This window comes from Danio rerio, chromosome 11 (assembly GCF_052040795.2).
Source record: "Danio rerio strain M-AB ecotype USA chromosome 11, GRCz13ab, whole genome shotgun sequence".
Taxonomy (NCBI): Eukaryota; Metazoa; Chordata; class Actinopteri; order Cypriniformes; family Danionidae; genus Danio; species Danio rerio.
Genome location: NC_141031.1, coordinates 10852581 through 10867022, shown reverse-complemented (window position 1 = coordinate 10867022; position 14442 = coordinate 10852581). Strand labels below are relative to the sequence as shown.

The 14442-nt window shown below is 32.9% G+C and overlaps 1 protein-coding gene and 1 long non-coding RNA gene across 33 annotated transcripts in view; one reads left to right on the top strand and one right to left on the bottom strand.

Moving 5' to 3' along the window:
• Nucleotides 1-14442, top strand: part of mcf2l2 (MCF.2 cell line derived transforming sequence-like 2) — a 194993-nt gene that overhangs the window by 118503 nt on the left and 62048 nt on the right. For 31 of the 32 annotated variants that reach the window (XM_087273338.1, XM_087273326.1, XM_087273322.1 and 28 more), the window contains exons 16-21: nucleotides 2125-2191; nucleotides 3527-3642; nucleotides 9353-9422; nucleotides 9594-9686; nucleotides 13319-13411; nucleotides 13591-13716. In XM_087273338.1, coding sequence (XP_087129464.1) covers nucleotides 2125-2191; nucleotides 3527-3642; nucleotides 9353-9422; nucleotides 9594-9686; nucleotides 13319-13411; nucleotides 13591-13716 — 565 coding nt within the window. Of the gene's footprint in view, nucleotides 1-2124; nucleotides 2192-3526; nucleotides 3755-9322; nucleotides 9423-9593; nucleotides 9687-13318; nucleotides 13412-13590; nucleotides 13717-14442 lie in introns of those variants that run through there. The other variant, XR_015502379.1, reaches the window with a different exon arrangement.
• LOC108191587 (uncharacterized) lies at nucleotides 3204-5027 on the bottom strand. Its single transcript, XR_015502421.1, has 2 exons — nucleotides 4966-5027; nucleotides 3204-3580 (listed from the first exon to the last, which is right to left on the bottom strand). It is a non-coding gene; the product is annotated as an uncharacterized LOC108191587 (long non-coding RNA).

Here is a 14442-nt window from a genome sequence, read left to right as displayed (position 1 = left end):
CACTGGTTTGTTCTGTAGACCAGGGGTTTCCAAACTCTTCAACCCGCGACCCCTAAAATGACAATGCCACTGATTCACGACCCCCAAATTCCTCTGAGGTGGTTATAAATATACAATCGTTGCGCACACAACAATAGACCTATTTAAACTCGAGCATATTAACAACACAAAAAAGTGCAACAGTCTAACAACCATATAATTTATTAATGTTACAACCTCTTTGATGTTAGTCTGGGGTAAAAGTAATAACATTTAAAAGATGTGGTACTTTCACAGGTGATGGGCGCAAGCAGAAGACACAAACAACAAAATTGCCAACAAAAGAGATTTAATGTACAAAAAAGTGAAATCAGAGTAATTGTATGTATGTGTATATATATATATATATATATATATATATATATATATATATATATATATATATATATATATATATATATATATATATATATATACAGTATATATATATATATATATATATATATATATATATATATATATATATATATATATATATATATATATATATATATATATAAATACACAAAAAGAAGAAATATTTACAATAATAATAAGAAAGTAGCAAATTAAAACAAAGTATCAAACAAAATTAGGTCAACTCAAGAGTAAGGGGACACTAGTAAAGCCAAGCCAAAGAAATAAATATAACAAAACAAATCTAACTCATAAACAAACCCCTTACCTCGCTAGAAGCATAAAATGAAAAAGAAAAGTGTTCAGCGCCATAATCTTTCCTATACTGATTACTGAACTATATGAAACAAAATAAATACACAGATGGCGTTCACTTCTTACCTAGTGTTTTAAACAATGGATTGACTATGTGTCTGCAAAATGGAAGTCGTACGACCTCTTCCCTATCCACCTTACTCTGAGGAAAAGTGTGAACTTGAATTATTTCAATTATTTATCGAGTAAGAGCTGAGCCAGAAAGTATCAAACAAAACAATCGAAATTAAGATGTGCAAAAAATCACAAAGTAGCTCAAAAATGGGCAGAAATAATACAAAATCATTTCATCCAAATGAAAGTTATGCAAAAACAACGAATAACAAAACCGTGTCTGCAAAAAACACAAAAGCGGGATCAAAGGAAAAGCGCCTCCACCCGCTCTTCCTGGCGCCCTTTTATATGACAGCTCCACGTCGCCCAATGATGATTGGTCTCCCGACCAATCGGCTGTCACGAAGGCGGACTTAAAGGATATAACAGGCTGAGAGATATAATATACGGCAACCGTAATAATGAATTTGTTTAATTTAAATTTAACTTCAGCTAAAGAGACTATCTTTGGTTTAGTTTTGTAGACAGCCAATCAGAGATTGTTCTTAATATTCAGTTGTGGCCTGTATTTATTTTTAATGTATTTGATTGCCATAAAGATGTCAGGAACTTGAACCTGGTGCTATAAAATCAATTTGCTGCAGCTGACGCTATTGCTGTGTTGTTAATCTAATGTAAAAACGGAAAAAATTATTTAAAGGCTGATGGCTTTTCACTTGCATGTTGTTGTTTTTTTAATATTGAAAGCTATTTTTTTTTATCATTTATAGTTAAAATATGGTAATTCTTGTACTTTAATTAAATTAATTTGACTTTTTGAAATCACAAATCAAAATTGTCATTGTCACACAACCCCCACTTTGGGAACCACTGCTGTAGACAATCCGAAAAAAATGCTTAAGGGGGCTAATAATTTTGACCTTAAAATGGTTTTAAAATATTCAAAACTGCTTTTATTCTAGCTGAAATAAAACAAATAAAACTTTCTCGAGAAGAAAATATATTATATAAAATACTGTCAAAAATTTCTTCCTCTGTTAAACATCATTTGGGAAATATTTGAAAATGAAAAATATTACAGGAGGACAAATAATATTGACTTCAACTGTATATGGAAACTGAGTTGCCCTTTTGTTTGTCATGTCAGTTCTCTGACTTTTAGCTTAGATTTAGCTTTAGATTTTTTTTTTATCATCCTTTGTGGTCATTTCTTAAGTCATGTGTTGTGAGTCATGTTCACACTGAAGACATTGTTTTTTCGGTCACATTGTGAAATCATTGTATGAAAATATACTGACATTTTCTTCTCTCTCTTAACAGTCACATTATGAATGAACTAATTGAGACGGAAAGGCTGTATGTGGAAGAGCTGCAGAGCATCATAGAGGTACATTAATCTGAACACAGCAAACAGAAAATGGCTAAATTGCAAAACAAAGGGCTTCACACACACTTGTACTATATAGATATGACAATTTTTATACAGTACAAACTATATTTCATCCACCTATTCCAACAACAAAAACACAATTCTCACAGTTAGGGATCTGCATTTTTACTTGTTCAGAATATTTCATTATGTGTCATTCATGAGCCATTTTCCTCATAAGGACAAAAAGGTCAAAATTTACCAGTATTGCTATACATGTGAGGACATTTGGTCTTCACAACATTACAAAATACTGGTACACACATGCATGCTTGTTCTTATATCCCAGAAGGGACATTAGACGTAATAATGTTTATGCTACAATTTGTCACGGTGGCGCAGTGGGTAGTATGTTCACCTCACAGCAAGAAGGTTGCTGGTTTAAGCCTCGGCTGAGTCAGTTGCCATTTCTGTGTGGAGTTTGCATGTTCTCCCCGTGTTCGTGTGGGTTTCCTCCAGGTGCTCCGGTTTCCCCCACAAGTCCAAAGACAAGCGCTATAGGTGAATTGGGTAAGTTAAATTGTCCGTAGTGTATGTGTGTGACTGGAAGTGTATGGGTGTTTCCCAGTGATGGGTTGCATCTGGAAGGGGATCCACTGCGTAAAACATGCTGGATAAGTTGGCGGTTCATGCTGCTGTGGTGACCCCCAGATTAATAAAGGGACTAAGCCAAAAGGAAAATGAATGAATATTGTATATTGTTCTAACTGCTACTCTTAAACCCAAACCTAACAAGAAACAATCTGTATTTTTATTTTAACATTTTTTTAAATATATTTAATCATGTGCGATTTACAAATATGTTTACCCAAGGGCTCCTTAATTTAGGTCATAGTGACACAAGTTCCCACAAGTCTGTGTGGATTCATGTTTAAGTCCCCACTATGATATAAAAACAAGTAAATTAGAGTAGTCAAACTAAATGTTTGAAGTGTAGTATTTGCTTAAAAATACAGATCAGGAAATGTACTTGTCAAGTAAATAAAGTTTATTGTAGGTAAGTTAACCACAGCTGAAGATACACATTTTAAAGGGTGTCATTCATATTATTTATGTACATAGTGATTCAAGCTTTCATGCTGACTTTCATTCACATTTAATACATCAATTACTAAAGATGCTTTATTAATTATATACAATTTTAGGTTGTTTTAATTAAATCATTGTCACCCTTTTCTAGTAAACAGATCAAACAGTGTTCAAAACAATGTAAATCTCAAAACATACATCAGCTGTAAAGGCAAGAATGTTTTTATGGTTTTGGCTGTGTTTGTTTTGGTGTGCTTTCTGCAGGGCTATGCCGCGGCACTCGATGACCCAGAACTCATCTATCTGATCCCACCATCCCTGGAAAACAAGAAGGAAGTTCTCTTTGGAAATCTGCCAGAAATTTACCAATTCCACCAGAAGTAAGGAAACTGTTTTTGGCACCAGTACTGTCATTTCCACCTAAAAGGCATGCTGTTACAGTAGGTTTCCATCTGCTCAGAATTAGTCATTGCTTAATCTGAAGTGTTTCATGTAAAGAGAATGACTTGTTAGAGTTTATTCTTCCTTTATTTCGGAAATGTAGCCAGTTTAAATTAAGCTTTTGAGATTACAGCTATGCAGAAGAGTATAGTATATTCGCTCATGCTTAGGATGCTGTAGGCTTTATTAACATCAATTTATTACAGTTTTTGTCAATTAATTAATTTTCCTAAAAAGTTTATTAGGTTTTAATAGGTTAATTAAAATTATTAGGTGTATAAATTTGAATAAATATTCACAAAATATTTATATTTATATATTTAACTATTTTTATACATATATATATATATATATATATATATATATATATATATATATATATATATATATATATATATATATATATATATATATATATATATGTATATATATATATGTATATATGACCAAATGATGTTTTATATATATAGTTATATATATATATATATATATATATATATATATATATATATATATATATATATATATATGAGTACACCTCTCACAAATCTACCGTTACCAATTTCTGTTTAACGAAGAGTAGTTCTGTAGACTATATATATATATATATATATATATATATATATATATATATATATATATATATATATATATATATAGCTTAAAGGGGCTAATAATTTTGACCTTAAAATAGCTTTTAAAAATTTAAATCTGCTTTTATTTTAGCCGAAATAAAACAAATAAGTTTTCCAGAATAAAAAAATATTATCAAACGTACTGTTAAAATTCCCCTGCTCTGTTAAACATCATTTGCGAAATATTTGAAAAAAATAAATAAATAAAATGGGGGCTTATAATTCTGACTTCAACTATATCTTTTAAATGTTTTAAAGAAAACTTAAAGTCTTCTTTTATATTATATTATATTATATTATATTATATTATATTATTATATTATATTATATTATATTATATTATATTATATTATATTATATTATATTATATTATATTATAATTTACATACAAGAACAATAACAAGAGAACTTGATGAGGATGTTACTGCTTCTCTGTTCTCTGTTTCATTATGCTGTGTGCTGAAAGTGAAAGGTGACCAAAAACTGCACTTCATTTTCATAATCATATTTTAGCATAATTTCCTTTTATTTTCATATAACAAAACTAAACAGAGACCCAAAAAAGAGATCATATAATATGTGAGTCATAATTATAGTAAATTACACCAATGCTGGTTTGTTACTCACCCCTGATGATCTGCCAGCCAGAAACCAACTAGTATCCCGAAACCCAGCTAACAGCATGAGCTAGATTTTCCAGAAAAGACAGCACCCTTTTTTCCAGTATAAACCAGCCCCTCCCCCATAGTCGTTCCCACATTCCTGACATGGCATTTGGGACAACTGGTTGGGCTAGTTTTTTTTTCTTTTTTTTTAAAATAGTACTCTGATATTTCCCTGTAGTGTAAACTGGAAACACCCACAACACTATATAAGGAAGTGAACCATTTTTTTTAGGTAAGCCTATAATGATAAAGAGGAACAATGGTGTGTCTGGTTTGTTGTGGGTGGTGATAATAGTTTGTAAGGTCAGTGTGGCTAATAATCCATATGGTTTGGCAGTCCCGTTGTTCAGCTGGCCTCATGCTAGTGGTTATTACTCTAGAGTTCATTGTTTCCAATGTGGCATCGAGTTACATGGGATTTTGACAATAACATCCCCCAGAGCTTTTGTTGTGCGTCGTTTCTCAGCACCTGTTTCTAGCACGTCAATCAGGTGCGGATAAACAACATAGCGCCATTGTCTATCAGTACCCGCTGTAGCCTTGGATTTGACCTTATTGCAGACATTGAAACACGAGCATGTCATCATTTCAGTTATGAAGCCAGGGCATTGTCGATGGCTTATGTATTTGTTGATATTAGACAGTTTGTTTTGATTTGAACTGATGGAAATGAAAGATTTCCTCATAAAAATGTATGTATTTGGTGAATAAAAAAGAATAGGCATATAATTCTGCCATCAGCCCTTCACTCTTATGTGGGTTTCCATCTATTATTGTGTTGAATTAATTTATTTTTTATTATTATGCCATACAAAAGGTAAACTTTAGGAGAATGTAAATGCTACTCTTTTCCATATAGAGAAAATGAAGCCTTCGGAAAATGAGAAATCTATTCTCTGAAGTTATTAACAGGCATGTGTTTTGAGTTAAATACTAATTTGTATTTGATTTGATGAATTGCTGATAATCTGTCGTCATCTTCAAATAAGAATATTAGTGTTTCTATGTTTTATTTGCAGAAAAATGTCAACAAATGTTAACATCAGATCAGACCTTACATATACACAGTAAACATCTGTTAATTAACTATTTGCAGTTAAAAATTGCATGTGGGACCTTGATTTCTGCTCTGTCAACTTTTGATGTTGAAAACTCAGTGCCCCAGTTTAGCAGAACGGCCTTTATTGATGTTTTAATAGTTTAAACAGTATATTTTATACAGTGGGCGAAATATGTATTTAACATTTCACCATTTTTTTCTCAGAAAACATATTCTAAAGGTGCAGTTGACTTGAAATTTTTACCAGATATTCGTAACAACCAAAGGAATCCAATATGTAAAGAAAACAAATCTAATTAGCTTACAAATTAAGTTCTGTGTAATAACATGAAACAACACTGGAAACCATAATTAAACACATGAAGAAAGGGAGGTGTAGAAAGGCAGTGAAAGCCCAGACAGCAGCTGAAATCTGTCAGAAGATATTCAGCAACCCTCTGCCCTTCATCAGTGTAAATCAGCTGCTTCAGTCCAACATCTGCATTACCAGGATGATGAAGATGAAACCAGGGTGGACATTACATCTGGAAAATGATCCAAAACACAGCCAAGAAAACTCCTAAATGCTTTTGAAAAGGAAAATCAAGCTGTAGAATGGCCCAACCAATCACCTGATTCAAATTCAATAGAGAATACAAAATAAACCTTAGATTTAATAGACGAAACCCAGAAGACTTTTAGACCCTGTTAAAGTCTGTGAAAAAATCAATCCTGCGCAATTCATATGACTTCATTCTCCATACAAGAGTCGACTTTAAGCTGCCATATATAATAGTTTGTTTTGAAATAATATGTGTGTATTCTATATATGTATTATGTATTTGTGATATGTGCTAAACACATACATAAAATCAAAATAATTTTGTTACATAGATATTTATATATAATTTGTAGAATATGCATATGTTTTATACCTTCATTTAAATTTACATTTTCTCAGATATACAGTATGCATGCGTTAGTGTATTTATATATAAGTAATACATTTACACAATACACACACACACACACACACACATTGGGCCCTATCATACACCCGGCACAATGTGGCGCAAGGCGCAACGCAATTGTTGTTTGCTAGTTTCAGCTTGGCGCAAGAGTCGTTTTGCGCCACGCTGTTTAAATAGCAAATGCATTTGCACTCATATGTGCGCCCATAGGCGTTGTGATCTAAAAAAGGAGGGGTGTTGAGGCGCATTGCTTGCACGTTGCTATTTTGAGAAACTTTAATAGACTTCTATAGAACAGAACAAAGCTGGTCTAAAGTCCAGCGCAGAGCGCGTTAGTTGTGCGCCTCCGTTGCACATTTCTTAATACAAACAGGATGTACAACAATATGCAAATATCTTTACATATAAAAAATAATTAAAATATTATGGATATATATATATATAGGATATAAATATAAAGGATTAAAATTTTACAAAACAAATTATTTTCTAGCTTAAATATAAACACCATACTTTCATGCCTTCTTTATCTCTTCTTTATCTTTATCTCAATTTGCTTTTGTATAATGTTATTATTATTAAAAGTATTATTTATTTTATGCATGTTTATATTTGTTTTATAAAAAACAAGCTTAGATTTGCCCACCTGTCAGGTTTTAGACCATATGGGGCACAGCATGTGTATTTTAAAATAACTCAGTTTTTTGGCCACACTTTATTATTATTGTTCATTTATTCGTTTGCTGGAAACTAGAACTGAATTTAGACATAGTTTTAAAACATATCTTTGCCCTTAACAAACAAAAATAATTATCTATAGGCTAATAGATGTGCATACAAGAAGTTTCCCATTTCCACAAGAGTAAAAGTGAAAGTAAAATTAAAATTATAAAGAAAGTAAGCTCAACTCCGATTTTACCGTCTTTATATTAGCAAAAGTGGATTCTGACACACCCCTAATGCGTTTGCGCCTTGCGCTTTGCACTTTGTGCATGGATTGTCAAAATAGAACCCTTTATGTCAAAAAACTTTTATTTTGCATGCAATTAATCATGATTCATTTTATCAGCACTAATAAATACACAAAATAGAAAAAAAAGTTTTTGTATCATAATTTAAAACACTTATACAGACAATATATCTCTAGCTATTCAAAATGTTAATAAAACTTTTTTCAAACTTTTCAACATCAAAAGTTGTGGGAGAAAAGATAAAGGTCCCATAATGCAATTTAAAAGCATGACAAGCATAAAAACATCTGTTACAAAATATGGAAGACTGCTAATTTTTGTATAATATTTTACAGTAATGTAATATATAAATATGCAGGTAATATACAAATATTTAACCTGTATAAAGGTCTTTATATAATAATAATAATAATAATAATAATAATAATAATAATAATAATAATAATAAATGAGCAAATATGAATAAAGTATTTAATATATAATTGATGACCGACCATTGAACTTTTAGGAAATGGTGCAAAACTGAGGTGTGCCAGTGGTGCATGTGTTACACCTCGAGTGTGCATTATTTTGTAACAATGCAATGAACCGGAGTCAGTTGTTCCACTTTTACTACAGTACAGTTACCACACCTAATGACATTGTTCAGATGTTGTATTTCAAGACTTTGACATGTTTATGCCCTTAGGGTAATTAGGAAAATTATTGGATAAACTGCTTTTATTCTAGCCATAATAAAACAAGTAAGACTTTCTCCAAAAAGAAAAATATTATCAGACATGGTGTGAAATTTTTTTTGCACTGTTAAACATTATTTGGGAAATATTTAAAAAAAGAAAAACATTTAAAGGAGGGCAAATAATTCTGACTTTAACTGTATATTAGAATCAAACCTTCATATAGTTATATTATCCATAGTATAATCATTATTGTTAACCAGTTGTATTTCACATTTTAACTTATCTCAGTTAAGTTTTAAATGTAATATAAATACAATATATACATATAATAGATCAAATTAATTATTTAAAACTAAAGGAGAAGACCTGTATTGTAATATAATGCAATTTAAACAGCAGAACTTTAAGAGAATGGTACTGCTTTACAAGTAAATGGTAAACAAACAAACAAAAAAGACTCGACAGCAGTCTGTTTTTTTCTATTAGAGCATTTGGAAAATATTTTCTAATGCATTTGGAAAATATGAGAGAGAGAATTCACATCATTGGACACTTTCAAATATCTTCTACACATTCTTGGGCTAGGCATTACTCATTTCCAAACCTTGTGGACTCTCTCTGCCTGTTGACCTCTCTTTTCTTTGGCTTGTTTATTTAGTCTCTCATTTTTTAAATGATGTTTTGACAGGATATTTCTCAAAGAGCTGGAAAATTCTGCCGAAAAGCCGGAGTTGGTGGGAACATGTTTTTTGAAGCGGGTGAGTTGAGGTTTGACATACAGTACAACTAAAAGTATGTGAAATAGGATATAAAGAGCTGGAAAATTCTGCTTAAATGCCAGCGTTGGCAGAGATGTAGTTTGGGAAACAGGAAAAATGAAAGCATGAGAAATGAGATCCTAATACTTGTCTCGATCTGCTGTCTTACAGAAAGAAGAGTTGCAGATTTATGAGAAATATTGTCAGAATAAGCCACGCTCTGAAGCTTTGTGGCGGCAATGCGGGGACAGTATGTTCTTTCAGGTAAGGCCAATGTGTACAGTATACTATTAAAGAGGTTTGAGTTTAGTAAGATTTGGTCATATTTTTGAACGAAAAAAATTTCTTAAAATTGATGATTCAATTGTATGATTGAAATACAGTAAAAATGTTAAATATTGTAGATATAATGGCAAAGCTCAATTTTGTGCATAATTTCTGCAGTTTTCAGTGTCACATGATCTTTAAAAATTATTATAATATTGTATAATGATTATAATACTATGTTAGTTGTTTAAGATAGATTATTATTGTTGTTGTTATTATTATTATTATTATTATTATTATTATATTATTAATAATTTTTAAATGTATTTATTAATATTGTTACAACATTCTTCAACAGAAAATTGAAATTAACAGCTTTTACTTGAAACGTGTGTGTGTGTGTGTGTGTGTGTGTGTGTGTGTGTGTGTGTGTGTGTGTGTGTGTGTGTGTGTGTGTGTGTGTGTGTGTGTGTGTGTGTGTGTGTGTGTGTGTGTGTGTGTGTGTGTGTGTGTGTGTGTGTGTGTGTGTGTATATATATATATATATATATATATATATATATATGTATATATATGTATATGCAGGGCTTTACATAGACACCCTCCAATCTGCCAAATGCGGGTAGATTTCAGCTCTCAGTTAGCTTCGCAAAGCCTACAGCGATCGAATTTTAGGGACTACAAAAAAGTACTTCCGGGCCTGTGAGATCACAAAATTACTTTTACCGCGCACACACACTGCGCAGCTAAGGGGCGTGGCCAGAGGTGCTGTAATGTTAGAGGGAGCTAGAATGCTGTCCAAACGCTGCTATTTCCACAGAGCTTCTTCTGTTTTCTGTATTTGGGCTTCCAAAGGACACGGCACAAAGACCAAAGTACTTAATGTTTAATATTATTTATGATCCAGAGAATTATAAAATACATAGCAAGCATCATTTGACAAAACACAGCTTCAGAATCTCTCCTTGTTCAGTGCTGGACTGGGTTAAAATCTCCTCAAGGAGCAGCTCCAACAAGCAGAAGCTGTGAACTCTGAGCCACAACCTGTAAGTGTTTTATTTGTTAAAATTGATCATGACATGTACAGTGTCTCGCCTTAACGTTATGTTGTAGCAAGGATGTAAACAACGGGAAATTATGTTAGTCACCGCTAATGATTTAGCTACAAATTCATATTTATCAGTCAAACCACTGTACACACACACACACACACACACACACACACACACACACACACACACACACAGACTCTTCACTCTTCACCAGCGCATGCGTGTCTTTCTATAAGGCACTTTTCCTGCGTTTTACATCTCAGATAATGAACTCGCAAAAGATATGTGAAATAGTCATATTACTTATACATGCATATTCCAAATATATGTGAAGGACGTCGTGTAATGCATTGAGTAAAAAAAAAATACAGGGGAGCTTACCTAACTCATGTAGCAGCAGAAAAATCAATCAAGGCTCACACAGGTCACATCCAACATCTTGTGCTTTATTCTTCTGTCACCGGTGTCACTGTATATTACAGAAAATAACTTAATCCAGGCGTGTCCAAACTACGGCCCGCGGGCCATCTGCGGCCCGCAATCAGTTTTGTGGCGGCCCGCGAGGCTTTTTATAAATATCAATAGAATCTGGCCCGCTATACAAAAATGAACGTAATTCAATAAATAACCACCAGGTGTCGCTATTACATGCATTCAATTAAGCAGCAGTTCTTGTTATGATCTATCTATCTATCTATCTATCTATCTATCTATCTATCTATCTATCTATCTATCTATCTATCTATCTATCTATCTATCTATCTGTCTGTCTGTCTGTCTGTCTGTCTGTCTGTCTGTCTGTCTGTCTGTCTGTCTGTCTGTCTATCTGTCTGTCTATCTATCTATCTATCTACACACAGTTGAAATCTGAATCATTAGCCCCTCTTTGATTTATTTCTTCTTTTTTAAATATTTCCCAAATGATGTTTAACAGAGCAAGGACATTTTTACAGTATGTCTGATAATATTTTTTTCTTTTGGACAAAGACTTTTGTTTTATTTTGGCTAGAATAAAAAGCGGTTTAAAATTTTTTTATGAACCATTTTAAGGTCAAAATTATTAGCCCCTTAAGTCTTCAGAACAAACCATTGTTATAAAATAACTTGCCTAATTACCTTAACTTGACTAGTTAACTTGATTAACCTAGTTAAGCCTTTAAATGTCACTTTAAGCTGTATAGAAGTGTCTTAAAAATATCTAGTCAAATATTATTTACTGTCATTATGGCAAAGATAAAATAAATCAGTTATTAGAAATGAGTTACTAAAACTAATATGTTTAGAAATGTGTGGAAAAAAAATCTTCTCTCCGTTAAACAGAAATTGGGGAAAAAATAAACAGGGGCTAATAATTTAGGGGGGCTAACAATTCTGACTTCAACTATATATATATATATATATATATATATATATATATATATATATATATATATATATATATATGTGCGTGTGATGTATGTAAAATTTGGCCCGCGACAACGTTTGTTTTTTTGCATCTGGTCCTCGGCCCAAAAAGTTTGGCCACCCCTGACTTAATCTAAGCATCAGAGAAAAATTAAAATAAACATTGGTCCCGTGCACATGCGCTTCTCGTGTTACACGCATCTACAGACAGTTCACACACATACAAACAGCACACACACAAATATAGATACACACACACACACACAATGGCAAATTCTCTTAAAGGAGCCGCACCCCATTTTCACTCGTTACAGACGCTTGTCAGATTTTATTTTAGAGAGCGGGAATGAAATTGACTGCCTGTTTACACAGCACAAAACGCGTGTGATTGTACGGGCGTGACTTGGAGCCGATCTGCGAATCGCAGCACATTATGACACAAGACCTATCAGAGTTACTTGAGGGCGGGCCTTTCAGAGGAACTAGGAAATATGACAGTCGTTTTCATGTTAGCTGACTAGCTGTGTTTAATCAACCTGAGATTTATGAAAAAATAACGGGATTTCCTTTAAGTGAAACATGAGCACACATTGCTTTGCATCTTATTAACACAACCAAGCCTTAAAATTACATTCTTTACCACCCCTTTAAGCCAAATGGTTTATTATTATTATTATTATTTATTTATTTGTTTTTTTTATGTGAAATCAAATAATTGCTTAAAAATTGCTTAAAAAATGTTAATTGTTTTAATGTAAATTGTTAAATGGTTCAAGAAATAGTGAGCCACACAATTTAAATATTTTTGTTTTAATACGCAAGAGCAAGAGCACGCTACAAACATCACTACTGAAATTGTACCTTTTTGAAAGACGTTTGGGTGAGGCAGTGGAACAGTAGGTAGTGCTGTCACCTCACAGCAAGAAGGTCACTGTGAATGTACAGGTGAATTGGGTAGGCTAAATTGTCCATAGTGTATGAGTGTGTGTGTGAATGTGTGTGAGGATGTTTCCCAGAGATGCGTTGCGGCTGGAAGGGCATCCTCTGCGTAAAAAACTTGCTGGATAAGTTTTCGGTTCATTCCGCTGTGGCGACCCCGGATTAATAAAGGGACTAAGCCGACAAGAAAATGAATGAATGAAAGACGTTTTTTGCTTATATTCTTTGTTGCAGGAGTGTCAGAAAAGGTTGGACCACAAGCTTTCATTAGACGCGTATCTGCTAAAGCCTGTGCAGAGAATCACCAAATACCAGCTTATGTTAAAGGTGAGTTAAAGCTGACACTAATATAAAATGAGACTGTATTTAATACTATTATGAAGTAAAATCATTTTCCTTCCCAGCACCATATTATCAGTTCATTATCAGCCCATGATCGCTGTTTTTATGTTTAGTTTTATTCCTACAAAGCTCTTTTTTTTCACACTCTTCTGCTCACTTCACAGGAGATGCTGAAATGCAGTAAGAACCCAGAAGGCACCGCTGAGCTGGAGGAAGCTCAGGCCACAGTGCTGGACATCATCAAATCGGTCAACGACTCCATGCATCAGATCGCCATCACTGGTTTTGAGGTATCTGCACGTGAGATTATACATGAAATAAAGGCACAGTATGTCATTTTCGCCACCAGTTGGCTCATATTCACAACAAACAAAGGCACAGTTTGATTACGCCTTGACTGAGTGTGGAATCATGGGAGTTGTCATCTTCATTACATCCTATGGAATTCCTAAAGTATTGAAAACTTATTGTCATAGTAGTATAAAGCACAATAAAGCTGATAGCTGTAAAAGTGAAACTGGAGCGCTAAAGCATTGCTGATGATTGTATTGGCTTCGGTTGGAATTTCTTTATTGTCTCCAAGGGGTAATTTGACTGACAGCAATAGCAGATACAATACAACACACTCCTAAACATAAAAGTTTTCACTAAAATAATATTAAAATAAAAGGTAAACAAAATGAGTTGTCAACCTAAACATATTTAAACAGCAGGAGTATAGTGTTCATAAATGAAATACTGTACAAGCTTAAAGCTGAAACATATGAACACAATTATTTATTTGGCCTATAGCTAGTCAAAGTTCTGGATGAAGTGGATGGTTTTCATCAGCTAAAATTGACTCTTACCTCATACCCATACCCAATACTCTTAAGGTTATAGTGCCAATAATCTGTTGCAAGTCTATTTTTGCTTGTCACACTCATATGACCATACCAGCATATTATGGCAAAGTCAAAAGTGACTCAATGAAAGAAGAATAAAAAATACTTAGATGAGAGCTAAGCTTGATGTGG